General features: G+C 38.3%; 1 protein-coding gene across 2 annotated transcripts in view; it reads right to left on the bottom strand.

Moving 5' to 3' along the window:
* Window positions 1-23,465, bottom strand: part of fbxl17 (F-box and leucine-rich repeat protein 17) — a 640,382-nt gene that overhangs the window by 407,206 nt on the left and 209,711 nt on the right. For both annotated transcript variants that reach the window (XM_061900192.1, XM_061900199.1), the window contains exon 8: window positions 7,707-7,837. In XM_061900192.1, coding sequence (XP_061756176.1) covers window positions 7,707-7,837 — 131 coding nt within the window. The remainder of the gene's footprint in view (window positions 1-7,706; window positions 7,838-23,465) is intronic.

Below are 23,465 nucleotides of genomic sequence, written 5' to 3'. Positions count from 1 at the left end.
TACGAAGGTCCTGAGTAGTCAGGGTTCAATCCCGGGCTCGGGATCTTTCTGTGTGGAATTGCATGTTCTCCCCGTGAATGCGTGGGTTCCTTCCGGGTACTCCGCCTTCCTCCCACTTCCAAAGACATGCATGCATACGTTTACCAAACAATCTGTCACTCCTAATTGCTAAATCCCATGAAATCTTATACGTCTAGTCTCTTACGTGAATGAGCTAAATAATATTATTTGATATTTTACGGTAATGTGTTAATAATTTCAGACACAAGTCGCTCCTGAGTATAAGTCGCACACCCGGCCAAACTATGAAAAAAACTGCGACTTATAGTCCGAAAAATACGGTACAACGTTGAAACAACAATGTTGTGACATTGATTTGACCAATGTAATTTGGTAATTTCCCAACCAACAACGTGTATCCAATGGTTAGACACAAACGTTCTTAATTTACAAACACAAATATTTTGCAACGTTTTTAGTTTTAAAGGACATGTACCGTATTTTTCGGATTATAAATCAGACTACCATGAATTAATTAACGTGGACCCCGACTTAAACAAGTTGAAAAAGTTATTCGGGTGTTAAAATTTAGTGGTCAATTGTACGGAATATGTGCAATCTACTCATACAAGTTTTAATAAATCGAGTTTTTTTCATAGTTTGCGACTTATACTCTGGAGCGACTTATGTGTGAAATTATTAACACATTACCGTAAAATATCAAATAATATTATTTATCTCATTCACGTAAAAGACTACGCGTATATCAGCACATCGTCACACACACACGTCAACCAATAAAAATTTGGCGGTGGCGGGTCATGGCAAAAGTGCATTGTGAAAAAAAAATTGCTACCTGCTACTACTTCCTTTATTTATTTTAAATTGCCTTTCAAATGTCTTTTGTTGGTGTAGGATTTTATCAAATACATTTCCCAAAAAATGTGACTTATACTCTAATGTGACTTATATGTTTTTTTTCCTTTCTTTAATATGCATTTTCGGCTGGTGCGGTTTATACTCCGGAGCAATTTATAATCTTAAAAATACGGTATGTATAATCAATGTCGTATCAATGTATTGTGCCTGCGGAGACCTTACTTACAGTTAGATAAATTCTAATAATAATTTTCGCTAATATTTCTGATCTTGTGATTGGGTAGTCACGTAAATATTTGTAAGACGTCAAAACATCTGTATCTGATTTAGTACCTCTTTTAGGACGTTAAGTATTCTGACTTGATTACCTAGGCTAATGGTGTCAAGCAAGGTTTTCCTTGAAGGCCACATCCCAGTGTTGGCTGCCTTCAGAGGACCATGTTTTTTTAAATTAATTTAAATGACCGTGTGTTGCAGTCAACAAGTCAGGCCCAGTAAATTTTAGAAGAAAAAAATAATTGTATATATATTAGTCGCACCGGACTATACACAGCAGATATATTACCGGTACGATTATAAAATGAGATATTTACATACAAAGATTTTGTAAATAAAACAGAAAAGTAACTGATGTCTTTATTCATCCTTTATGAGATAAATAAGATGTTTTCCTTTTATAACAAGGTTCAAGGTGTTTATCAGGATTCTTCTTCTATATACAGTGTAAACACTTTTTAGTTTGAACAGTTTTTTATATTAGTAAACTGTTTGATTTTGTTGCTTAATCCATTCCATAATTAATCCATAGATTAGCCGCACCTTTGTATAAGCGGGAGGGTTCAAAGCTTGGGGTAGTCCAAACAATTACGGTCGACATGCGGGAAATAACCTGTGATTAATCATGATTAATTGAAATTTGAGTGTAATGCATCTGATTTAAGAAAAAAATATTAATTGTTTATATAAATATTAAATGTCTTTATGGCGGCGCCCGGACGGGCTGCGTCCTCGCGGAGCTCCTGCTAAAGATGAAACATTTGGCAGAAATACCGGACAATTCCACAGACTTTATGGCTGGCTCACATCGTGGTCACTCCGTGATCACGTACGACCGCCAGACACTTCTGGATGTGGACATATCGGGCCGTTTTGGACTGATAGACGCGTGCGTGCTAAACATGCTAACTAGCATGGGAATACGTCGGCGGCTACATCCAGCGGCCTGTGAAGCAGGGGAGTCTAGTAGCAGCGGGGGCCGTCTACGGAGCAGACGCCAGCGGTGTGATCGGAAACGCGGATGTCGAGCGGGGCTAAAAACAAAGCAGAAGGCTAATCCCCACAGAACACCACTTCCCTCCATCCTGCAGCCAGATTTAAATGGAAAATGCGAGACTACTGGTCTGGGTAAGGAGTCAGTTAAATTAGAACATGTTTTTTCTGCTTTGAGTGTTTCAGAGTTAGACATGTGTGTTACTGAGGTGGCTAACCATGATGCGTGCAGTTTATCAAAGCAACAAACAAACAATCGGAAAATCCCCGTTACTGAGGTGGCTAACCATGATGCGTGCAGTTTATCAAAGCAACAAACAAACAATCGGAAAATTCCTGTCGTATCAATTCCTAGATATGGTCGTAACTATACTAAATGCACTGGGCATAATAAACACAACATTATTAATATTGCTACTACGGATAATTTGATCAAAAACTCCCTAAAACAGCCCACTACCTATAATATAGGTTTTTTAAACATAAGATCATTGTCTCCCAAAACGTTATTAGTTAATGATATTATCAGAGACAACAATCTTAACGTCATCGGTCTCAGCGAAACCTGGCTTAAACCAAACGACTTTTTTGCGCTAAATGAGGCATGTCCTCCTAACTTTACACATGCGCATATTGCCCGTCCGCTTAAAAGGGGTGGGGGGGTCGCACTAATATACAACGAAAACTTTAACCTTAGTCCTAACATAAATAATAAATATAAATCGTTTGAGGTGCTTACTATGAAGTCTGCCACACCGCTGCCTCTACACCTGGCTGTTATCTACCGCCCCCCAGGGCCCTATTCGGACTTTATCAATGAATTCTCAGAGTTCGTTGCTGATCTAGTGACACACGCCGATAATATAATCATAATGGGGGACTTTAATATCCATATGAATACCCCATCGGACCCACCGTGCGTAGCGCTCCAGACTGTAATTGATAGCTGTGGTCTCACACAAATAATAAATGAACCCACGCATCGCAACGGTAATACGATAGACCTAGTGGTTGTCAGGGGTATCACCGTCTCCAAAGTTACGATACTCCCGTATACTAAAGTATTGTCCGATCATTACCTTATAAAATTCGAGGTTCAGACGCATGTTCGTCAAACTAATAATAATAATAACTGCTATAGCAGCCGCAACATTAATACGGCCACAACGACAACTCTTGCTGACCTACTGCCCTCGGTTATGGCACCATTCCCAAAGTATGTGGGCTCTATTGATAACCTCACTAACAACTTTAACGACACCCTGCGCGAAACCATTGATAACATAGCACCGCTAAAGTTAAAAAAGGCTTGAAAAAAGCGCACCCCGTGGTTTACAGAAGAAACTAGAGCTCAGAAATTATTATGTAGAAAGCTGGAACGCAAATGGCGCACGACTAAACTTGAGGTGCACCATCAAGCATGGAGTGATGGTTTAATAACTTATAAACGCATGCTTACCTTAGCTAAAGCTAAATATTACTCAAATCTCATCCACCGTAATAAAAACGATCATAAATTTTTGTTTAGTACGGTAGCATCGCTAACCCAACAAGGGACCCCTTCCAGTAGCTCAACCCACTCAGCTGATGACTTTATGCAATTCTTTAGTAAGAAAATTGAAGTCATTAGAAAGGAGATTAAAGACAATGCGTCCCAGCTACAACGGGGTTCTATTAACACTGATACGATGGTATATACGGCGGATACTGCCCTCCAAAATAGTTTATCTCGTTTTGAGGAAATAACATTAGAGGAATTGTTACAACGTGTAAATGGAATAAAACAGACAACATGCTTACTTGACCCTCTTCCTGGGAAACTGATCAAGGAGCTCTTTGTATTATTAGGTCCATCAGTGCTAAATATTATAAACTTATCACTCTCCTCGGGCACTGTTCCCCTAGCATTCAAAAAAGCGGTTATTCATCCTCTTCTTAAAAGACCTAACCTCGATCCTGACCTCATGGTAAACTACCGACCGGTGTCTCACCTTCCCTTTATTTCAAAAATCCTTGAAAAAATTGTTGCGGAGCAGTTAAATGAACACTTAGCGTCTAACAATCTATGTGAAACCTTTCAATCCGGTTTCAGAGCAAATCACTCCACGGAGACAGCCCTCGCAAAAATGACTAATGATCTATTGCTAACGATGGATTCTGATGCGTCATCTATGTTGCTGCTCCTCGATCTTAGCGCTGCTTTCGATACCGTCGATCATAATATTTTATTAGAACGTATCAAAACACGAATTGGTATGTCAGACTTAGCCCTGTCTTGGTTTAACTCTTATCTTACTGATAGGATGCAGTGTGTCTCCCATAACAATGTGACCTCGGACTACGTTAAGGTAACGTGTGGAGTTCCCCAGGGTTCGGTCCTTGGCCCTGCACTCTTCAGCATCTACATGCTGCCGCTAAGTGACATTATACGCAAATACGGTGTTAGCTTTCACTGTTATGCTGATGACACCCAACTCTACATGCCCCTAAAGCTGACCAACACGCCGGATTGTAGTCAGCTGGAGGCGTGTCTTAATGAAATTAAACAATGGATGTCCGCTAACTTTTTGCAACTTAATGCCAAAAAAACGGAAATGCTGATTATCGGTCCTGCTAGACACCGAACTCTATTTAATAATACAACTCTAACATTTGACAACCAAACAATTAAACAGGGCGACACGGTAAAGAATCTGGGTATTATCTTCGACCCAACTCTCTCCTTTGAGGCACACATTAAAAGCGTTACTAAAACGGCCTTCTTTCATCTCCGTAATATCGCTAAAATTCGCTCCATTCTGTCCACTAAAGACGCTGAGATCATTATCCATGCGTTTGTTACGTCTCGCCTCGACTACTGTAACGTATTATTTTCGGGTCTCCCCATGTCTAGCATTAAAAGATTACAGTTGGTACAAAATGCGGCTGCTAGACTTTTGACAAGAACAAGAAAGTTTGATCACATTACGCCTGTACTGGCTCACCTGCACTGGCTTCCTGTGCACTTAAGATGTGACTTTAAGGTTTTATTACTTACGTATAAAATACTACACGGTCTAGCTCCATCCTATCTTGCCGATTGTATTGTACCATATGTCCCGGCAAGAAATCTGCGTTCAAAGGACTCCGGCTTGTTAGTGATTCCCAAAGCCCAAAAAAAGTCTGCGGGCTATAGAGCGTTTTCCGTTCGGGCTCCAGTACTCTGGAATGCCCTCCCGGTAACAGTTCGAGATGCCACCTCAGTAGAAGCATTTAAGTCTCACCTTAAAACTCATTTGTATACTCTAGCCTTTAAATAGACTCCCTTTTTAGACCAGTTGATCTGCTGTTTCTTTTCTTTTTCTTCTATGTCACACTCTCCCCTGTGGAGGGGGTCCGGTCCGATCCGGTGGCCATGTACTGCTTGCCTGTGTATCGGCTGGGGACATCTCTGCGCTGCTGATCCGCCTCCGCTTGGGATGGTTTCCTGCTGGCTCCGCTGTGAACGGGACTCTCGCTGCTGTGTTGGATCCGCTTTGGACTGGACTCTCGCGACTGTGTTGGATCCATTGTGGATTGAATTTTCACAGTATCATGTTGGACCCGCTCGACATCCATTGCTTTCCTCCTCTCTAAGGTTCTCATAGTCATTATTGTCACCGACGTCCCACTGGGTCATTATTGTCACCGATGTCCCACTGGGTGTGAGTTTTCCTTGCCCTTATGTGGGCCTACCGAGGATGTCGTGGTGGTTTGTGCAGCCCTTTGAGACACTAGTGATTTAGGGCTATATAAGTAAACATTGATTGATTGAATTGACAGCACTAATATGAATGTATAATTACAACGACAATATTATTACACAATTGCCTAAAAATTTGATTATTACATATTATATGTACAAGTTGATGGATAACTTGCTTTGTAATCATAAGTAAAGACACGGAGATATGAATATATTTATTCTTATCTTTACAAAAATATTTTTGAAATACACAGTAAATTGGCCCTAATGTGTGAATGTGAGTGTGAATGGTTGTCTGTCAATGTTGGCATTGCGATGAGGTAGCGACTTGTCCAGGATGTACTGTGCATTCCGCCCGAGTGGAGCTGGGATAGGCCCCAGCAGCCCCGCAACCCCGAGAGGGACAAGCGGTAGAAAATGGATGGATAGAAGTATATAATAATATAATTGTTTGGTATGATTAGATATTATTAAAGTTGAAAAAATATGCATTTTTTTTTTCAGAATTGAAAGAACGAATGCATTTAGTAGAAAAAAAAAAAGTATTTTATTGACACACTTTTTAAAATGACGTGGCTTGATCTGGCCCCCTTGAGCTTGACATGTGTGACCTGGACTGTAATTGACAGGATCTTAAAGACCTTCACATTACATTAGTAAAAACAAACTCAAAAAAGTTTGGGACAAATTTTGATACAATTTTTAGGAAATGTCAGAAATAGGGTAAACAACAAATGATTAGATTTTGGACTGAGGATATATCTTAAGGATTTTATACAATTTTTTTTTTGTTGTTATTAGGCCATAATGTATCTTTACGAAAAGTTAATAAGAAGAGCCATCACTGCTATAGCTGCAAATTCTAAATGTCTATAGTGGTCATCTGTCTATGGTAGCCACGTTTGCGGTTTCCCTCGAGAGGTTGCTATAGATAAGTTTGATGGTAAATGTTTATATTTGTCACAGTTAGAAGGTAAACTTTGTCCACATTTCTGCACGGACCAAATACAATGTTGGCTGGCGAAGGGTTATCACGGTTGTCAATTACAGCTGTCTCACACACATGTGCAAACAAAATAATCAAAAAAACAATCATTGGCCCCCGTAATCCTGTTAAACAGGTGAGTGCGACAAAAAAAAAAAAAAAACACTCCAAACACCGCCCTTGTGACATAGCGTTGTCCTTTTGGGGTGTATCTTAGACGGTTTGAACCAGGAAGAAGGCTGCAATTCACAAAGATCACAGCTCTTTGGAACGCGAGCACCCTCTAGCTCTAGCATCTCCCTAACCGTGCCATACAACAGCTTTAACCAGAATACTGTATCCAATAATCAACAAGCTGACAAACAAAAACAAATTAGTTCAGTTATTAGTTTCCAATACTGCATGGATAGCAAACATGTGATAAGAATATTGTATTAATGGATCATGTCCTTTGTAATTGTTACACAGTTAACATGTTCGTCAATTACTGGAACAATAAAGATTATGGAATCTATTTACCTTATTAAGTTTGATTTGTTGCATCTGTGTCATTTGTTTTTCTCTATGGTCTATTGCTCTGGTCAAATATAGGCATGTAATGGTATTGTATTGAATGGTTTTGTTTTCAGTGTTTGGATTGAAATGCATGTGGTATTGATACTACACTATGTAGAACACATCAATAGTGTAAGGGCCTCCATTCAAAATCAAGGATGGTAAAATTAAATGTTTTCCTTGTATAATTGTGTGAGGACGAACCATGATTACCATTTGTAACATGCAGTAATGTTTGTAATGATGTGACAGTGTGCGGAACTGTCAGTCAATGAGAAGACCAGCCTGACCTACCTGTCATTGATGCTCCAGTTGAGGCAGAGGTTGAGGGAGCTGAGTTTGCGACACATCCTCACCAACTCCATCACTGTTTCATTGTTCAGTTCGGAGATGTGCCGCAGGTCCAGGACGGTTAAGTTGCGCAGCTGCAAAAGTAAGATAAAACAATATAAGGTATGTTTGATTGTGTCAAACAAGAACGGATGCACACAATTTGATAAATGTAGACACGTTAAAAATTTGAGGGGTCCATGCCCTGATGCAAAATCTCCCAGGAATTCACATTTCCCTTCATGAACCGCAGCACTTTTGCAGCCCCGACCATGAGATTACTACCACCATACTCGATTGTGAGCAAGACACAGTTATGAGGGGCCATTATTCAGAATTATCTCTCATACACACTACTGAAATGCTCTCACATAAACAAACAACTGAAATGTTTTTCCCTCACACACACTACTGAAACACTCTCATACACTACTGAAACACTCCTACACACACACTATTGAAATGCTCTTACATAAACAATTAAAATGTTTTTTCTCTCACACACAATACTGAAACACTCTCATACACCACTGAAACACTCCTACACACACTATTGAAATGCTCTTGCATAAACAACTGAAATGTTTTTCTCTCACAATTCACATTTCCCCTCATGAACCGCAGCACTTTTGTAGCCCCAGACCATGAGATTACTACCACCAAACTCAATTGTAAGCAAGACACAGTTATGAGGGGCCATTATTCAGAATTACCTCTCATGCATACTACTGAAATGCTCTCACATAAACAACTGAAATGTTTTTCCCTAACACACACTACTGAAACACTCATACACTACTGAAACACTCCTACACACACTATTGAAATGCTCTTACATAAACAAGTGAAATGTTTTTTCTCTCACACACAATACTGAAACACTCTCATACACTACTGAAACACTCCTACACACACTATTGAAATGCTCTTACATAAAAAAGTGAAATGTTTTTTCTCTCACACACAATACTGAAACACTCATACACTACTGAAACACTCCTATACACACTATTGAAATGCTCTTACATAAACAACTGAAATGTTTTTCTCTCACAATTCACATTTCCCCTCATGAACCGCAGCACTTTTGCAGCCCCAGACCATGAGATTACTACCACCATACTCGATTGTAACCAAGACACAGTTATGAGGGGCCATTATTCAGAATTACCTCTTATACACACTACTGAAATGCTCTCACATAAACAACTGAAATGTTTTTCCCTAACACACACTACTGAAACACTCATACATTACTGAAACACTCCTACACACACTATTGAAATGCTCTTACATAAACAAGTGAAATGTTTTTTCTCTCACACACAATACTGAAACACTCTCATACACTACTGAAACACTCCTACACACACACTATTGAAATGCTCTTACATAAACAAGTGAAATGTTTTTTCTCACACACAATACTGAAACACTCTCATACACTACTGAAACACTCCTATACACACTATTGAAATGCTCTTACATAAACAACTGAAATGTTTTTCTCTCACAATTCACATTTCCCCTCATGAACCGCAGCACTTTTGCAGCCTCAGACCATGAGATTACTACCACCATACTCGATTGTAACCAAGACACACTTATGAGGGGCCATTATTCAGAATTACCTCTTATACACACTATTGAAATGCTCTCGCATAAACAACTGAAATGTTTTTCCCTCATACACACTACTGAAACACTCATACACTACTGAAACACTCCTATACACACTATGGAAATTAGATTAGATTAGATAGTACTTTATTTATTCTGTCAGGAGAGTTCCTTCAGGAAAATTAAAATTTTCTGCACAATCCCATTCAAGTTTAGACAAACATTACAGGGAGACAGAACAGGATTGCTGACGGGTCCGCCGGCTTCCAGCGCCCCTTACAAAAAAGATGAGATACAGGTAAACAAGGAGGGGGAATAGAAGATTAAAACAAAATGCGCTTACATAAACAACTGAAATGTTTTACTCTCACACACACTACTGAAACACTCTCATACACTACTGAAACACTCCTATACACACTATTGAAATGCGCTTACATAAACAACTGAAATGTTTTACTCTCACACACACTACTGAAACACTCTCATACACTACAGAAACACTCCTATACACACTATTGAAATGCTCTTACATAAACAACTGAAATGTTTTTCTCTCACACACACTATCGAAACACTCATCCACACAACTGAAACACTCTTGTGAGAGTGATTTAGTAGTATGTGAGAGGGAAAAAGATATCCTTATCCCATTTTCAGCATTTCCTAAAAATTTTCATTAAAATCCACATGTAACTTTTTGAGTTATGTTGCTAACTAACTAGCTAAATGACCCCAGCGAATACACACAGTATCATCCTGGCGGAGGTAATAATTGTTACAAGCAGTCATACTTTATTAATAATTTAAGCGTATATGTATTGCATATGTATTGTAATAATATCAGCAATTGTGAAGGGTCAAACAATAGTAAAACAATATTTTCCTTTTGAAACACTAAGAAGTGATAGTGTCCCTTGAAGCCTCGATATGTGTGTTACTTTAAGAAAAAAATATAATCAATACAGCAACTGTTTCATTTGACTGTCGAGCACCAAATTATGTATAAATAAGCTCCTTCAAGTGACAGCTTGCACTAAAAAATTGCAGGAGAGGCGTGCCGCGTTTGACGTCAGTTTTCATCAGTATCACCCTCTTAAAGAGAGCCAAGAAAAAGAAAGAAACTCAAAACGTGTAATTATTTTACTTTTACAGCACTAAAAATAAGGTAAATGTTAATTTATTATTTTTTGCACAGCTATTTGTTTTAAGAAAAAAACTAAAACAATTATATTTGCTAACAATTAATTGTATTTGCAGGTCAGCTGTAGTGACATTTTTAATCCAGTCGATTGGCGGATGACCATTATTAAATACAGAGTCAGTCCAGTGTCAATACAGCTAGTGAGTGTGTTATATAATCACTGAGGCGCCATTTTCTACACTGTAAAAAAAAAAATCCTATTTTTATGGTTAATTTACTCAAAATTTCTACTGTAATTTTTCTACAATTTTTAAATAGGTTATAAAACTGTGGAATTGGAGACATTATCTGTAAATAAACAAACCGCCTGTTATTTTAAGTAATATGCCAGTAATGACAAACTATGTATATTTCTATTTCTTTTTACAGAAAAATACCAAATTAATTATACATATCATTTTCTGTTTTCTCAAATTACTTTCAAATTCATGTAAAAGTACAGTAATTAACTTTCATTTAATATGTAGCTTGTTATATAAAAGTCTTAGTCCATACTAACAATCCAACAGTTATATATGTAATTTTAAGGGAAATCATATTTTTTTAACATTTATGTGTATTTTTATATTCAAGTTGAAAAATATATGTAGCCTGTTATATAAGGATTTATGCTCATACTAACAATTTAACATTTTTCTCTGTAATATGACACATGTTGGTGACTGCAAGACATATTTGATCAACAGCCAACAGCCATACAAGTCACACTGGCGGTGGCTGGTCAAACAAATTTAACACTGTTTCAAATATGCGCCACACTGTGAACCCACATCAAACAAGAATAACAAACACATTCCGGGAGAACATCTTCACCGTAACACAACATAAACACAAAAGAAAAAATACCGAGAATCCCACCAAACCCCGCCCACCTCAACCGACGCACGGAGGGGGGCGGTGATGTGGGTGGTGGGGGGAGTGGGGTGTAGCTCGGAAGAGTAGTGCTGCATGGGATTCTGGGTATTTGTTCTTTTGTGTTTATGTTGCGATATAGTGCGGATGTTCTCCCGAAATGTGATTATCTTTCTTGTTTGATGTGGGTTTACAGTGTGGCGCATATTTTTAACAGTGTTAAAGTTGTTTGTACGGCCACCGTCAGTGTGACCTGTATGGCTGTTGACCAAGCATCTCTTGCAGTCACTATTGTATGTCCAACGAAGCCTAATACAACATGCGTCTCAGTCGGCACGCTATTTGTATGGTGATTGAGCGAAAACTACGACGCGTTGTAGAGGATGATAAAGGCAGTGCTCTCACGGCACCCCCTTGAAATACTTGTCCGGGCGAACATCGGGACAATCCTTCGCGAGGGTCACAGGAAGTACCCCAGGAGGATTGAAAAGTATGTTGCTAGGTCGGGATAGCCATTCAAAGAAGGTGAATCCACTTTTGACGTAGTTTCTGCATCTAGTGGACCCCAGGTAAATTGAGTTTGATCTTAACAATTCAGAAAAAATCTGTAAAATAATGGTATTTTTCTGTGGATCTGCCAGCATTGTCACTTCATTAAAGTTGGTTGATCGTAATAATTTGGAAAAACTCTGTCGAACAAAGGTATATTTTTGCAGAACTGTTTGCATCGTCACTTTATTAAAGGTGGTTGATCTTAATAATTTAGTAAAATCTGTAAAATTACGATATTTTTCCTCAAAACGTTTCATGAAAATTTCTGTAAATATAATGTTTTTGATTATTATTTGGTTTACAATGTTTTACTTTAATTTCATGGTTTTCGTTTGGCAGCCATAGCTGCCAGTAGATGACCGTTTTTTTTACAGATTTTTTTTTTTACAATGTAGGGATGGGCATCAATTACAACAATTAACGATTTATTTTGATGCAGATTCTTGGGGCTGACGATTCGATTCAAAAACATGTCTTATTTGGTATAAAAATGATGAAACATGTTCAAAACAGGTTACAAAAGCTCCCCTTGGCTGCCGATATATGACGTATACACGCTGCAAGTGAGCACTAAGATGATGTAAAAAATTTATTTTTGAAAATCATTTAAAAAAAATATATTTTACTTTTATTTTTTATTTGATATCGATTGAGATGTATCACACAGTATTTACATGTAAATGTATTTTTAAAAATAATTTTAAAAATATATGTTTTATTTTTAATTTTATTTGACATTGATTTAAAATTATAAAAAATAAGAAACAATGTTTTGAGCACCCCTTAATTAACCCATCACTAAACACAGTATATTCATATTGTATTTGACCATTCATTAATTATATGGTTTTGTTTTTTCTCTGATGAGAAGTATTTTAAAAGTTATTTATCATCCTTTCATTTTCAATCATCGAGCTCTCCTATGTGGACACCCTCCAAAAAATGGGCAAAATGAATCCTTTAATACAAATCTTAGCTTCCTGTCCCGACCACTTTAAGAAACGAATGAAGCAATTTAACACAACTCCACACGCTTTCATGTTATGCGAGAGTGCGAGGTAATGGAGGAATGACATTCCAGGCGGACTCCACGGAGACGGGGTGCAAAATGTCACGGTGGAGGCTACAAAGAAAACAAGATCACACCGGGCGTTGAGATCAGTGAGCACTGCTGTTGGCGCCATAGGTTTGACATACACTGTAGGCAGAAGCATGGGGGCATGGGGGTAAGCACACATGTGTTAAGCACACATGTAAAGCATGCTGAGAGTCAACGTGCACAAATAAACCTTTGCACTTGAGATAAGATTGCATCTATTGCTTTGCTTTAAAGGTCTTCATGAATGGCGATGAAGTAAACAGCGTGTGTGTGTGTGTGTGAAGGGAGAAAAGGTCAAGTGAATGAAAAAGTCGGTATTTGACAAAAGGCTACAACAGTTCAAAGGATGAGCGCTGGTAGATTAGCACAAACTTGCGACGGAAAGGTTTTTATGAGGCCCCGTGGTCAAAGCAGGGGGGGGGGTGCTTATGCACAATAAGCTGATGCAACATTAAATGTGACCCTTTAATATAAAACCCACACGCAAACATATTCAGACTTACTAAAGGTAATTAAACCAGGAGGAAATCCCCCACCCCTGACAACAAAAGTTGTACTGCTTCCCCAAATTCAAAACTGCTTAACGAAGCCCGTACTCCAGCCAATGGGGTGAGTTCCATTGATGAGGCGAACCAATAAGAAATGGGGCCAACTGGAGTCAGATGGGATTGGTTGGCGTTGTAGTGAGGTCGGAGAAAATAGGAAATATGTGGTTGTGAAAGGGAGGAGGCAGCTAAGACTGGAACATTCCCTAATCCATCCATGAACATATATTTCACAATAAACTATCCTGAAGAAAAGGTGGGTGGGGGAAGAAAAAAAAAAAAAAAAAGCACAAGCTTTCAGTAATTAGTCACACCTATATAATGTGACAGGACCTAAAGGCGGCGTTTGTTTTCCTATCGTTGACAGATTACATTAATTTGACTCCAAGACGGTGCCAATCTTATTTAATCATTTCCACTCGTGAAACGGTTCATTTTTGTGTGTCGGAGCAATGAAGAAAAACAAACAGAGAACCGGAGTGGACGGCGGCGAGGAAGAAAAACAAAGCCGGTGATTTACAGAAAAAGAAAGAAGGACTTGAAAAAAAGTGGGTGTGAGCAGAAAGGGCTATGTTGTTGCTCCAGTGGATTTTTTTTTTTTTTTTTTTTTGTCTGCTGCCGCCTGTGACCGTGCAAACTTTGTCACGTCTCTTCCCCCCTCCCGAGTTGGCAGCTACACCTGGATAATTATTCATGCCGTTCGTAAAAAACACTGAAACCTGCAAAATCCAGCTGCTCTGAGGCCAGCGTGGCGTCCCCACCCATGAATACACACAGGCTGGCACACAAATTAATGCATGCATTGATTTTATGAATATTCCATCTTCTGTGTGTGTGCACATACGCTCAAACGCACAAATACAATTGACATCCCCAGAACTCAATCGCATTCTATGAGCCCATGCCGTCGTAATGAAATTAATCTACACTTAATATATTAAATCCTCATATGTCTCAAAGGCATGTTTTTAATTTAACATAGATTGTAAAACCGAATTAAATCTCGCTGCAATAAATTGGATGTAAATTATCCACGAATGCCACATTGTTCCAAACCCAAAAGAACATGTGCAAAGATAAGACAAAAGCAATCAATTTGCATATTACCAGAGATGGATGAGTCCATTTCTGTATTAAATGAAGATTATTTAACGCGGCCCACATGACCTCCTGGCTCGGCTTCAATTAAAGCCTCTCTCAGACAGGAAGAATGAGAGTCTGAGGTCACTCACAACGCGCCATTTGAAATTTTTTTAAAAATAACAAGCGCCGAGGGCTCGATATTAGAGAGGGCAGAGTGGATTTGAAACTTTGTTTCACCGAGTGTGTTAGAACGGCCAAGCAGTGTGCGCTCACTTATTGGTTTTTACTGCATTTATTTACACAACGTCATACGATGCCAAGCAGGAAGCTGCCGGACCTCATGCAGAGGATATGATGTCATAGCTTCTGCGGTGCAGTTGGCCATCAAACCTCACTGTCCGAAAAAACCCCACCTAGCCAACATTGTTTTGGGGACAAAATAGTATAGGCAGAGTTAATTTATATTTCTAATCATGTGAGATGTTCATTAGTGGTCATTTGTTTACTAGCAGACTGAATCCAAAGGGTCTATCAACAGCTGGGGTGTCAAACTCATTTTAGATCGGGGGCCACATTGAGAAAAATCTACTCCCACGTGGGCCGAACTGGTAAAATCACGGCACGATAACTTAAAAATAAAGACAACTTCAGATTGTTTTCTTTGATTAAAAATAGAACGAGCATATTCGGAAAAAAATACAAATCATAATGTTGTTTTTTTTTACACTTACATGTTGCGGTTAATAGTATTCTATATTTATATGTCGTTATTTATACTTTCTCAATAAATTATGTGATAATGTTCATTAGTCATCACATTGGTGTTTAGTTGCAATCTATCAAGATGAAATAATAATATCAAAATCAAATTATAGGATGTTATTCATGTAGTTTGCTCATTTTCCTCGACTGGTGCACTAACATCATGTGGTTTATTTAGTTATGTTTATACATATGTAGCAAAATCTGCAAAGATACAAATAATTGCTATTGCGATATCCAGTGGACACATTTAGAACAGCAGTTTCTTTCATTAAAAAATTTCGGCTCATTTTTCCAGCCATCCATCCATTTCCTACCGCTTATTCCCTTTCGGGGTTACGGGGGGCGCCGGCGCCTATCTCAGCTACAATCGGGCGGAAGGCGGGGTACACCCTGGACAAGTAGCCACCTCATCGCAGGGCCAACACAGATAGACAGACTACATTCACACTCACATTCACACACTAGGGCCAATTTAGTGTTGTCAATCAACCTATCCCCAGATGCATCTCTTTGGAGGTGGGAGGAAGCCGGAGTACCCGGAGGGAACCCACGCATTCACGGGGAGAACATGCAAACTCCACACAGAAAGATACCCAGGACTGCAGGATTTTCGTATTGTGAGCCAGACGCACTAACTCCTCTCCCACCGTGAAGCCCTCGGCTCATTTTTGTACTTAACAAATTCATCCCGCGGGCCGATAAAACCTATTTGCCTGCCTGATTCGGCCCCCGGGCTGTACGTTTGACACCCTTGGTCTACAGGCTGCTAAATTGCCCATCGTGTTACTTAACGTACAGAGCTTTTCCTCCTGTCACCTGTCACGCACACGCGCACACACACACACAAACACACGCACACACACACACACACACACACGCACACACACACACACACACACACACACACACACACACACAGGGGGCACATGGAGAGATTTAACCAGGGACGCAAAAACAAAATGGAAAAAAGTGTCTCAAAGATTGTTGGCAGGTACTCAATTAACAGAGGATGACTGGTGTTGCAAATTGTGTGATAATTGAAAAGCAGTCCAGCAGGTAATAAATAAGATTTTAAATGCGATCCTTCCATGATACTAGAAACTCCATTAAAACAATACATTTTGTCTTAAAAACCGGTCAGAAAAATTGGTGTCTTTAATTTTAAATGATAAAATAAATGATAAATGGGTTGTACTTGTATAGCGCTTTTCTACCTTCAAGGTACTCAAAGCGCTTTGACACTACTTCCACATTTTACCCATTCACACACACATTCACTCACTGATGGAGGGAGCTGCCATGCAAGGCGCTAACCAGCACCCATCAGGAGCAAGGGTGAAGTGTCTTGCTCAGGACACAACGGACGGGACGAGGTTGGTACTAGGTGGGAATTGAACCAGGGACGCTCGGGTTGCGCACGGCCACTCTCCCACTGCGCCACGCCGTCCCTATATATATATATATATATATATATATTAGGACTGTGAATCTTTGGGTGTCCCACGATTCGATTCAATATCGATTCTTGGGTCACGATTTAATAATATATCGATTTTTTCGATTCGATTCTCGATTCAAAAACGATATTTTTCCGATTCAAAACGATTCCGTATTCATTCAATACATAGGATTTCAGCAGGATCTATCTACCCCAGTCTGCTGACATGCTAGCAGAGTAGTAGATTTAAAAAAAAAAAAAAAAGCTTTTATAATTGTAAAGGACAATGTTTTATCAACTGATTGCAACAATGTAAATTTGTTTTAACTATTAAACGAATCGAAAATATGACTTATTTTATCTTTGTGAAAACATTGGGCACAGTGTGTTGTCAAGCTTATGAGATGCGATGCAAGTGTAAGCCACTGGGACACTATTGTTCTTTTTTTTTTATAAATGTCTAATGATAATGTCAGTGAGGGATTTTTAATCACTGCTATGGTGAAATTATAACTAATATTGATACTGTTGTTGATAATATTAATTTTTGTTTCATTACTTTTGGTTTGTTCAGTGTCGTGTTTGTCTCCTCTCAATTGCTCTGTTTATTGCAGTTCTGAGTGTTGCTAGGTCAGGTTTGGTTTTGGAATTGGATTGCACTGTTATGGTATTGATGCGTAGTGGTTTGTTGGATTGATTGAAAAAAAAAATAAAAATCTAGAAATAAAAATCGATTTTTTAAAAATGAGAATCGATTCTGAATCGCACAACGTAAACGATTCGATTCGTATACGAATCTATTTTTTCCCACACCCCTAATATATATATATATATATATATATATATATATATATATATATATATATATATATATATATATATATATATATATATATATATATATATATATATATGAAATAGTCCTGTTATGCAAAACATGCACTGCAGAACAGGTTTACAGGAGAATAATAATGACTGTCTCATGTTCCTGCCAATAGGGTAAATGTGTGAAATTCGAAATCCAAACACATACTGACAAAACCTGGGTATATTTTTGGACGTGTTAAACTCTGTGCGGGTTAATTGAAAGTCAGGAAACGCACAGCTAATAATGTAAGTGCCAAGAACTCAGGCTGCACCATTTTGACCAAAATAATTATCACAGTTTTTACCAATATTGAAATTACGATTATTAATTATGATAATTAAATATGTTTCATCAAACAGTGTTTCACAATGGTTGGCAATCTATACTTGCGATAATAATCTCCCAGAAAGGGAAAGGGGACGTGTGAAGGTAATAATGTCATTTGTGACTTAACAGCCTAATAAAGGGGCTAAAAAGAACCTTATACTGTACATATATTTAAAAGACAAATCTTAGTGTTTTCGTTCAATATTGGTATTAACATTTCAGGATTTTTCTAATTACATGATGCCTTAAAGGGGACCTATTATGGAAAAACAACTTTTTTGTTTTTTATACCTAATGGTACCTGTTTTTGTGTATTTGGGATCTGTATATATCCTGAAAATGTGCAATCTAACCATGGAAGCTCGGCGGGGATATTTATAAAACAATATTGTTTCCCTTCATACTTCTTTCGAACGAGATGTTTGTAATTTCCCCAATTTTGGATTTTTTTCCCCTTTAAGGACATCAGTGGATACCTCCATATATGTTCAACTTTTACCCGAAGGGCTTTGTGCAAGTCTGCCATTGTAGTCCAATGTAGTTAATAAGCTCTTTCTTCTTCTTTAACATCTTGTTGTGTAGGACACTGGCTCGTACATGCACATACATCCTCAACCTTAAATATATGTGTGTGTGTGTATGTATATATATATATATATATATATATATATATATATATATATATATATATATATATATATATATATGTATATATATATATATATATACACATATATATACATATATATATACATATACATATATATACATACATATACATAAATATACATCTACATAAATATATATATATATATATATATATATATATATATATATATATATATATATATATATATATATATATATATATATATATATATATATATATACATATACATATACATAAATAATTTGTTCATAAATAAGGATATCCGTTCGGCCACCGTGTTCAATGGAGAAGTCTAATCTACAAAATTTGCAGGCAGCATACACCTTCCCCTTCGAGCCGTCCTGGATGAACTGAAATTATTTTTTCCAATCATTTTGGAACTTGCAAGTGTATTTCTTCTTCTTACTTGTCGTCGCCATATCTCTTTTTCGTTCTTCTGCTTCCTGTCTGTTATTTTTTTGGACATTACTACTTAACCGTAGTTTTAAAGCATTGCATGATGGGAATCCGGATGTTGTGTGTCAGTGTATTAACGTGCCGGCTGGAATAAACACACGCTGAGAAAAAGCTCCGTGCTTGCCCACTTTATGGGTTATAGATCTATGGATAACGGAGTCATGTATAAAAGTCTCCTTTTCAGGTGAGAGATGACGCTAAAGGCAGTGCTTTTAAGGCACGCCCCCAATATTGTTGTCCGGGTGGAAATCGGGAGAAATTCGGGAGGATGGTTTCCCTGGAAGGCACTGAAATTCGGGAGTCTCCCGGGAATATTGGCAGGGTGGGCCAGTATGCTTATTACATCTGTGAGTTGACTACATATGGAAATGCTAAAAACTACAACATGGCTGATAGGGAGAAGACGCAGTCAAAGTGGAGGCACGTACATAAGAAACGGTCAGAAAGTGGCTTGAAGATGGTCTGTAAAACATAATCAATGCATAATGTTGACCAAAGAACCGCCATTACACGTTACGTAGTCCACAAAGAAGTGGTTCAAATGTAGATCACAACTATAATATCAACCCCTATTCATCATGCATTTGATCGTTTGTAGTGTGAGACACATATTAAATGACAAAATACAAAAATATAGCAGTATTAATTGTAATGATTGTACTCATGTCGAAGACTCCTTCAATGCATAATTACATTTCTGCATTCCCTGGATTTCACCGCATGCGCGGGTACAGGTGACGCATGAATTCTAATGTGGAGCACATCTCATCGGTATTGGCACTCAACGAAAAAGTGTCTCCAGACTCTATTTTGAATGATGGCTAGCCGTCCTTCGAGTGGGACTCCAGGGAGACAAGTACAACACTTGCGTCCACACCTGTCACCATTTAATAAATGTAGTGCGGTCTTTAACGCACAATGTTTGTTAATACTGGCCAGTGTGGTAAATGGCGTCGGCAGAAACTGCTTCAAGGAGCTTCAAGACGAGCTGTTGTTGTTCTTCTGTCTCTGTGGCTGTGAAAGTACGCAATTTGATATGCAGCAGAGCTTGCTTTTTAAATTGTAATGTCACCCTCATTTCATAATGGCAGCCCAAAGTGTCAAAAGATAATTAAATTATGATTATATTTCATTATACAATTTTAATTACTGAAATTATTAATATTATAATAATTTTTTTGTAAATTATGGTGGAAAATTAGTATTTGGTCACTTCAAACAAGGAAGATCTCTGGCTCTCACAGACCTGTAACTTCTTCTTTAAGAAGCTCTTCTGTCCTCCACTCGTTACCTGTAATAATGGCACTTGTTTGAACTCATCTGTATAAAAGACACCTGTCCACAGCCTCAAACAGTCAGATTCCAAACTCCACTATGGCCAAGACCAAAGAGCTGTCGAAGGACACCAGGAAAAGAATTGTAGACCTGCACCAGAGTGGGAAGAGAGAATCTACAATAGGCAAGCAGCTTGGTGTGAAAAAATCAACTGTGGGAGCGATTATCAGAAAATCGAAGACATACAAGACCACTGATAATCTTCCTCGACCTGGGGCTCCACGCAAGATCTCATCCCGCGGAGTCAAAACGATCATGAGGACGGTGAGCAAAAATCCCAGAATCACACGGGGGGACCTGGTGAATGTAACACACTACGCCGACAGGGAATCAAATCATGCAGTGCCAGACGTGTCCCCTTGCTTAAGCCAGTGCATGTCCAGGCCCGTCTGAAGTTTGCCAGAGAGTACATGGATGATACAGCAGAGGATTGGGAGAATGTTGTGGTCCGATGAAACCATAATAGATTTTTTTTTGTATAAACTCAACTCGTCATGTTTGGAGGAAGAAGAATACTGAGTTGCATCTCAAGAACACCATAACTACTGTGAAGCATGGGGGTGGAAACATCATGCTTTGGGGCTATTTTTCTGCTAAGGGGACAGGACGGTTGATCCGTGTTAAGGAAAAAATAAATGGGGCCATGCATCGTGAGATTTTGAGCCAAAATATCCTTCCATCAGTGAGACCTTTGAATGGTTGATCAAATACTTATTTTCCACCATAATTTACAAATAAATTATTTGAAATTCCTACATTGTGAATCCCTGGATATTTTTTCACATTCTGTCTCTTACAGTTGAAATGTACCTATGATGAAAATTACAGACCTCTGTCATCATTTTAAGTGGGAGAACTTGCACAATCGGTGGCTGACTAAATACTTTTTTGCCCCACTGTACATATATACATACGTACATACATACATACATACATACATACATACATACATACATAAATACATAAATACATACATACATTTACACATACATAAACATACATTTAGTCAACGGGTAATATTGCAGCTTCTACTGTAGAAAATGTATAACCATCAACGATTTGCTCACAGAAAAGTTAACTAATCAAACAGGTCAGATTAGCATACAAAAGTTCTGAAGAAGAAATCAAAGTCACAACAAGTGTTTTGTTGTGGTGGTGGCACTGCCGCCATTACGGATTCTGTTCAGCCGTTCGCATGTGTTGCAGACGGTCTCAAGACAGGATGCGACAAGGGCCAAAAAGGTGAGAAGAGTGGAGCCGTGTCACTACGTGAATACAAGTGGGCACTCATGCATACACACCTTGTTTTTGTCTTGTCGCACTGCCCAAGAGAGTTAGGTCGGACAGAGGAGAGCATGTGTCCAGACTATATTAAGTAACACAATGGATAGAGAAATACAAATCATCCAAAAATTCAATGGAATTAAAGAAAATAAATGTATCACGAATAAAATAGATATCAAGCAATGTGGGTATGTGTATATATACAAATACATTGTGTATATATAATTGTATATACGCATATTTATATATACGTACACATATACAGTATATTTACATTTACATACGTATACATATCCATCTATTTTCTACTGCTTGTCCCTTTCAGGGTCGCGGGGGGTGCTAGAGCCTATCTCAGCTGCACTTGGGCGGAAGGCGGTGTACACCCTGGACACGTAGCCACCTCATCACAGGGCCAACACAGATAGACAGACAACATTCACAGTTACATTCACAAATATACATATATATGAATACATATATATGTATACTTGTATATTGCCATACATACACATCTATATATGTACATAGATACACACAGAGGCATACATACAAATATGTATATATATATATATATAAATATATATATATATATATATATATATATATATATATATATATACACACGCAGTATATATATATATATATATATACACACAATATATATATATATACATACATACAAACATACATTTATGTATACATACACATACATGCATACATACATGTATGCATACATACATTTATAAACTTACAGTACATAAAATAATACATACATATATACATAAATATACACATACATATATACATACATACATTAATACATACATTTATATACACATACGTACATTCATATATACATACATGCATGCATACACTATATTGCCAAAAGTATTTGGCCACCTGCCTTGACTAACATATTAACTTGAAGTGTCATCCCACGGAATTGTCCAAAATGTTTTGGTATTCTGGAGCATTCAAAGTTCCTTTCACTGGAACTAAGGGACCAAGCCAAACTCCTGAAAAACAACCCCAAACCATAATTCCTCCGCCACCAAATTTCACACTCGACAGTCTGAAATGTAGCATTCTCCTGGCAACCTCCAAACCCAGACTGGACCATCAGATTGCCAGATGGAAAAGCGTGATTTAACAGTCCAGAGAAGGCATCTCCACTGCTCTGGAGTCCAGTGGCGACGTGCTTTACACCAATGCATCCCATGCTTTGCATTGGACTTGGTGATGAATGGCTTAGATGCAGCTGCTCGGCCTTGGAAACCCATCCCATGAAGCTCTCTGTGTACTGTATGTGGGCTAATTGGAAGGTCACATGAAGTATGGAGCTCTGTAGCAACTGACTGTGCAGAAAGTCTTTGCACTATGCGCTTCAGCATCCGCTGACCCCTCTCTGTCAGTTTACGTGACCTACCTCTTGGTGGCTGACTTGCTGTTGTTCCCAAACTATTCACTTTTCCTATAATAAAGTTAACTTTGGAATACTTTGGAGCGAGGAAATTTCACGACTGGATTTGTTGCACAGGTGGCATCCGATGACAGTTCCACGCTGGAAATCGCTCGGAGCGGCCCATTCTTTCACAAATGTTTGTAGAAATATTCTCCATGCCCTA

Source organism: Nerophis ophidion, linkage group LG01, assembly GCF_033978795.1.
Source record: "Nerophis ophidion isolate RoL-2023_Sa linkage group LG01, RoL_Noph_v1.0, whole genome shotgun sequence".
In the NCBI taxonomy this organism is placed as follows: Eukaryota; Metazoa; Chordata; class Actinopteri; order Syngnathiformes; family Syngnathidae; genus Nerophis; species Nerophis ophidion.
This window is presented reverse-complemented; position numbering and strand designations above follow the sequence as displayed.